The 6901-nt window shown below is 38.1% G+C and overlaps 1 protein-coding gene across 7 annotated transcripts; it reads left to right on the top strand.

Moving 5' to 3' along the window:
* Positions 1-1247: 1247 nt before the first annotated feature.
* LOC131545831 (mucin-2-like) lies at positions 1248-6889 on the top strand. 7 transcript variants are annotated; one of them, XM_058785006.1, is made up of 10 exons: positions 1248-1391; positions 1503-1582; positions 1781-1963; positions 2237-2875; positions 3099-3233; positions 3371-3418; positions 4160-4282; positions 4524-4868; positions 5510-5598; positions 6381-6889. In XM_058785006.1, the coding sequence occupies exons 3-10, from the start codon at positions 1903-1905 to the stop codon at positions 6474-6476; spliced, it is 1536 nt and encodes a 511-aa protein (XP_058640989.1). In that variant the 5' UTR covers positions 1248-1391; positions 1503-1582; positions 1781-1902; the 3' UTR covers positions 6477-6889. The 7 variants fall into 7 exon arrangements, with proteins under 7 accessions (XP_058640989.1, XP_058640992.1, XP_058640990.1 ...); XM_058785009.1 differs by having other exon boundaries at positions 1778-1963; XM_058785008.1 differs by having other exon boundaries at positions 1254-1395.
* The last annotated feature ends 12 nt before the right edge of the window (positions 6890-6901 follow it).

The raw sequence follows: 6901 nt of genomic DNA, 5'->3' as shown, positions 1-6901 counted from the left end.
TTTGGTAGATTTACCATGCTAAAACCGTGGAAACATGTCATTAAAATCTATAAAAAGGGTTTATGCAGATTGAGGCTGATGTATGGGAGGAGAGCCTCAGTAGGATTCGATCTTGCTCTATTAGTTCTAGGCATCAGTTAATTCAGTTTAAGGTGATGCATAGACTGCACTATTCAAAATCTAAATTGCACAGAATTTTTCCTACTATCTCCTATTTGTGACAGGTGTAAATCTGCAGAAGGCTCTCTGACCCATCTCTTTTGGACATGTCCAAAACTATACGATTTCTGGTGTGACATATTTGAATGGTTCTCGGATATGTATGGTTGTGTTTTACACCTGATCCAGAAATTGCATTATTTGGTTATTCTATTTCTCTGTTAGATCATAATGTGTCTGTACAAAGTACAATCATTTATGGAATGATTATTGCTAAGAGTGTCATTCTGAGGCTGTGGAAATCGGACACTGTTCCTCAGTTTAAGACCTGGTTGAACTATCTTACTGGAATATTGCATATGGAAAGAGTCCGGTATGGAGTTATTGGTAATCTTAATAAGTTTTACAGTATATGGCAAGCATTTCTAGATCATTTGGACCAATGTAATGCTGACTCTGACGTAATGCTTAGTATCTTGTCTGCCCCTATTGAGTGCCTAGTCATTTTCCATTGAAACTGCTTGTATGCCCTGATTGTTGTTCTCAAAAGTCTGTTTTTTAATTTTTTAATTTATTGATTTATTTTTAATCATTATTATTTTATGTATTTTGTTATTTTATTGTTGTTGTTTATTGTGCAATATAAAACTAATAAAAATACTTTATGGTCTTGTTTTATCTTTGTAACATCACAAGATTGTAATCACTACTAATCACTAGTAAATGGAAGAATTTATGTTAATTTATGTTAATAAACTTTTATTATAATGATGTATTCTACTGACAGTGCATGCAATTCATTTTCATTAAAACAGCCATGTTATATTTATTAAAAATAAATGACAACTTGCATCTGGTGATGAAGCCATGTCTCAGGTCACATGTGAATTATGGATCGCCTTTTCACAGGCGTCCAATCACAGCTGACTTCGGAAAAGGAAGTAACCAATGGCGTTAGAGATAACAATTAAAACAGCAAGCCCGCCCCACGACTGACAAAAATAGAAGTGTTCGCGAGCAGGTGAGAGAAGATCGAGCGAGGATGTGGGGATGATCACGCGCGAGGGCTTGTATTGCGCGCAGAGGACAAGTGACGCGCGCAGTGTTTGAAATTAGCTCGCGGGCTCCCGTTTCCTCGCGTGTAGATCTGTTTTCCATAAGTGGTGCGCTCGGTTATTAATGGCATAGATTTGACGCCATACAAATCTCCCAGAACTTTGTATATGAGGCCAGTAAGTAAGTAGTGTGCTGGAGGTGGGTGGGTGGGTGTATGTATGTATGTGTGTGTGAGAGAGAGAGAGAAAGAGAGAGAGTATTTGCAAAACAGGTGGATGATTTTGCAGGTAACTTCACTAAAGCACCGAGTTTGATGACACGAGACAGAACATCACATCAGACCATCTATGAACGTCTCCACACCCAGGTGATCAGTTCCTGAGCTCAACCTGATGATGGCAGTGTGAACACACTGAATTACCACATGATCTACCAACATTTACACACACAAATGGAGCATTTGGCCCAGTTTGCTCTGCTTCAGTAAAAAAAAAAATCTGATAAAAACATGTTTCCTTCATGCTTTTAGTAGTTATCTGTCTCTGATAGCAGTGTGTTCCAGCAGGAGGCTGGACTGACGCATGTTGGGTTATGAGGAAACAGTCTGGAGCATTAAATAAGGAGCCACTGGGAAGCTACAAGTCAGAAGATCACTAGCAGAGGTCTTACACGCACTGAATCTGTAGGATGGCTCCCGCTGTTCTTCTCATCGGCTGTCTGCTCGCCACAATCAGCTGCTTAACCACAGGTAACATTCACAGCAGCTGCACTGTGAATCATCGATCTCTGACTCTGAGAGATTTTAAGAACCGTCAGGAATGATAATTTAATGCTAAAGAGGTTTCAGATACAGATGGAATAATTACAATGCACTGTTTTTCTCCATTCTACAGCTGAAACTACCACATCAATTAATGCTACTACTGCACAGCTTAACACAACAAACGTCGCTTCGCAATCTGTAAACTCTTCTGATTCTCTGATTGTTGATATTAAACATTTGTTTTCTTTCATTCCACAGTTCAATCTACCACATCACCGCCTACTTCCGCACCACCTACAACTTCACCTACTCCAGTACTGACAACGACTACGACTACAAGTACAATACCGCCTTCACCAGCACCGACTACATCACCATCTACTCTGGCACCGACTACAAGTACACCACCACCTACACCAACACCGACTACAAGTACATCAGCACCAACTACATCACCATCTACTCTGGAACCAACGACAACTACAACACCATCTACTCTGGCACCGACTACAAGTACACCACCACCTACACCGACTACAAGTACATCAGCACCGACTACATCACCATCTACTCTGGAACCAACGACAGCTACAACACCATCTACTCTGGCATCGACTACAAGTACACCAACACCGACTACAAGTACATCAGCACCGACTACATCACCATCTACTCTGGAACCAACGACAGCTACAACACCATCTACTCTGGCACCGACTACAAGTACACCACCACCTACACCAACACCGACTACAAGTACATCAGCACCGACTACATCACCATCTACTCTGGAACCAACGACAGCTACACCACCATCTCCTCTGGAACCAACTACAAGTACAACACCACCTACACCACAAACTACCGGAACTACAACTACAGTCAGTTCACCAACATGTGAGGCAAAAACCTGAATATTTAAATGTTATATTGCAATAGTAACCACTTCTAAACTGGCACATCACATTTCTGTCCTTTAAAAATATGACTACAACGACAACTCAGACTTCTCCGTGTGAGTGTTTTTTTGTGTGTGTGTGTGGTTAATTCACTATGGCAGTGGCATATATTATTTTGTATAAAATTACATTAACTGATGATTTTGAATTTTCTGTCACAGATGGAAGTTGTGCGAATCCAGATCTGTGCTGCTCTGGATTGAATAACAGCTGTCATCGCAAAAATTGTTATTGTGATGTTGCTTGTCTGAGATTAAAAGACTGCTGCCCTGATTTCAAACCCACCTGCCTCACAGGTATTCAGAAATATTCATACTGAATGAAGAACTCTCACATCTGATTCATCTGTGCTGAAATAAATCGGAATGTAGAATACAGTCAGAGACTCAAGAAAATTTATTAATATATTTGCACCTCTGTCCCATTTTTTTAGTCCGTAACACCACCAACAACACACAAGAAAACACTTTGCCATTGACAGGTATGTTTTCTACTTCTTTGTTTTATTTATATTATTTTGAATCAAGTATCAAGGGCTATTCTGTATCAAGGGCTGCTTAACACAGAACACGTTTTGTTTTTAAAAAAGTGCAATGAGATAGGTTTTTGAAAACTTATTTTTAAACTTAGATGCTTTGCTTACTTGCTCATTGAGAAGAGAAGATCATATAATTTTACTGACCTTTGAAATATCATAAAATAATTTGTATTTGCATTAATATTCTCCATGGTAACTGGTGTCCTTTTTCATCACACTTCAAAACATTCATGAAATACTTTTTACATAATGTATAAATATTTTTAAATGTTGTACCATTGAAATACTGTTATAATATTTTATTAGTTTTTGTTTAAAATATGTCTAGATATTTTTTCATTTGTAATCATTTAAGTTTTAATTATTTTAATACTTAACCTGAATGAAAATAAGAAATGCTATCTTGGCAATTAGTCTAAAATTACGTTTATTATTTTATTTCAGTCAACCATTATTTTAATTCACTACTTTTTTTAAGAATGTACTTTTTGTTAACAATAATAACTTTGCTTCTAATAAAATATTAACTGTTTACAATAAGGTTTTTCTTAAAAGGCAACATACAGTTGCATCCAAACACCTGGAACTTCAAACACCTTCTGTGTGTGTACTAGTGTCTTTAGCATGCTGGTATAATGAGTGAGTGTACTGAGGATTGATGTGTCGTCTGCACTGCTTTTGAAGGAACATGTTCACATCCGACTCTGTGCTGCAGTGGCTCAAACTTCAACTGTTTCAGAGGTTGTTTCTGTGACGAGGCCTGCAAACAACTCGACGACTGCTGTCCCGACCTCAACAGCACCTGCAGTAAGAACCTGCTTACGCAAATACAGAGATGTTTACGCTTTGTTTATTGGGAATCACTCTTTAGGCTGAAGTATGTTGAGAGATTGAAAAGATTGTATGTTTTAGAATGGTTTTTAAAGTAGTCTGTTCTAGATTTAATTGTTTTATGCATCAAAGTCAGTGTCAGAGTAATCAGTATTGTATTTATTGTCCTTTTAAATACTACAACGTACATGTATGGTATCTGTCACTTTCTCCATAGATTTCACTACCCCAACTGCAGCCCCTCCAGTTACTACTACTGCAACTCCACCCTTCAACTCCACTGCAGCTCCAGCTCCACCCTTCAACTCAACTGCAACTCCACCCTTCAACTCAACTGCAACTCCACCCTTCAACTCCACTGCAGCTCCACCCTTCAACTCCACTGCAGCTCCACCCTTCAACTCCACTGCAGCTCCACCCTTCAACTCCACTGCAGCTCCACCCTTCAACTCAACTGCAGCTCCAGCTCCACCCTTCAACTCAACTGCAGCTCCAGCTCCACCCTTCAACTCAACTGCAGCTCCAGCTCCACCCTTCAACTCCACTGCAGCTCCACCCAAAGGTAATTTACTAGCGCATGTGTAAATGATCTAGCCAGGAGTTCCTTTTTGGAAATGCTAGTAAATAAAGATTAATTTAGTATGTGCCCAATTATATAGCTGAGACAACAGGGGTGGGTGGGTGTGCATATTTATATATGTAGTTATTTACTTATACAACAGTTCTTTCTGGTCCTTGAATCTGATTGGCTGATTCAAGAATATGTTTGTGTAGACTTCAAATATGTGGTTTGTTAAAGATAACATCTGTTTGAAAATTTGCTTCGACGTTGTGTTAGTTAGGCCATTGTAGCCCAAACGTTTATGTGTAATACATTTTATGTTGAATCAAAATATTTATTTCTAAAGCTATTTTTTTTGTAATATCTACTTTATATTTTTTCTCATTTAACACAATAATGGTTTTAAATGATTTTTTGGGGGTATGTTCGGCTAAATTTAATTTGCAGTGAATTTAATTAATCACCACATCATGTAATTAATTAGATTAAACATTTTAATTGACTATATGAACACACACACACACACACATATATATATATATATATATACACACACACACACACACACACACACACACTCGCACAATAATGCAGTGTATTTGAACTTACTGACAGTGCTGTGATGTTTGGGTATTTCACAGATGTTCTGACATTACTCACTAATCTGGAGGTGGAGGTTTTGGCCGAGGAGTCGTCCACTGAAGCAGAGCGTCAGAAAGCACTGCTTCAGGTGAGAGCATTGACTGTTTGACTGTGTCCAGATCACATATATATACACTACATATAGTGTATATATAATAGGGTTGTGACTGTGAGGAAATTTCCCCACCGGTTAATCGACGTGTAACAACACCGGTGTTGTGCCTATTTTCAACTCCCTGCCAAATTATTACCCCCCTCGCTGAAATCACTACCTGATTGCCTAATCTTAACCGCTCCCCCACACCGAACCCTAAACCTACCAATATTAGGGGGGTAATAATCTGGCGGGGGTCAGATTTCAGCACAACACCATCTTTTCCTCGCTTTCCTTCAATTTTAAATAGCTTAAAAATACGCAGTGCCATTCTATAGGCCAGTGGTTCTCAAACCTGTCCTGGGGACCCCCAACCACAGCATATTTTGTATGTCTCCCTCATTTAACACACCTGATTCAACTCATGTGCCTGATTAGAAAGTCTCCATTAAGTACAACAATTAACATCGTTTACATTATACCACACAATATAACTGAAGTAGCATTTACATATTTATAGCATTTATAGTATTTTGCAAATGTAAACATATCAGACTTGTTTAGATTTGCATGTTCTCTTTGTTAGATGTGATAACTTATATTTGCTCTTGAAATCCTGTAATATGCGATTGTCAGGGGATATATGTTTACTATTATACTTTTTTACTAATATACAAAAATGCTCCTCTCGAATACTATACATTATGGACAGTGTGTGAATTAAGACACAGCTTCTGGACCTGCAGTTTCTCACCTCGTATCGTCTTTTTTCTCAGGTTGCTGCTTTGGTGGAGAGCTTCTTAAGAGCAAATAATACTGACATCTACTCTTTTGAGGTCACAAGAATTGAGGCGCTATCACCATGTGACTAAGACAGAAATCAGCCAAAAGGGACAAACATAAATAAATCCTCATTGATGCATGACTTTTACTAGTTTAATATGAGATCTGATTATTTATAGTGACGGATCAACAAAAATTTTGCATTTGCTAACAATACTTAACTTTTTGATTGTGCTTTAATCTTAAACATTCAAGCATTGTAGATGTGTGAAGCAAACTATGTAAAGAATGTGTAAAGAAACATCAGATTGTTTATCTGTTCTAATGTAATTCCTTGTTCCTCGTTCATTTGCACGGAAAGGGGAAAAAAAAACCTACTGTTTTAACATTGTCTTCATTTTTGAGATTCCTGTTTGTTGATTGCACTGAAAATTAACACATGATGGCTAACTCTTGTCAACCCTAACAATTAGAAAATTAAAACAAACCATTAAAACTGTCATTCTGTTGGGTT

This window comes from Onychostoma macrolepis, chromosome 08, assembly GCF_012432095.1.
Source record: "Onychostoma macrolepis isolate SWU-2019 chromosome 08, ASM1243209v1, whole genome shotgun sequence".
NCBI lineage: Eukaryota > Metazoa > Chordata > Actinopteri > Cypriniformes > Cyprinidae > Onychostoma > Onychostoma macrolepis.
This window is presented reverse-complemented; position numbering and strand designations above follow the sequence as displayed.

Coding starts and splice junctions, on each gene's coding strand:
- LOC131545831 (XM_058785006.1), top strand. CDS start 1,903: ATGGCTCCCGCTGTTCTTCTCATCGGCTGTCTGCTCGCCACAATCAGC. Junction 3,234..3,370: donor CAAACCCACCTGCCTCACAG/GTATTCAGAAAT, acceptor CCATTTTTTTAG/TCCGTAACACCACCAACAAC. Junction 5,599..6,380: donor GTCAGAAAGCACTGCTTCAG/GTGAGAGCATTG, acceptor CTTTTTTCTCAG/GTTGCTGCTTTGGTGGAGAG.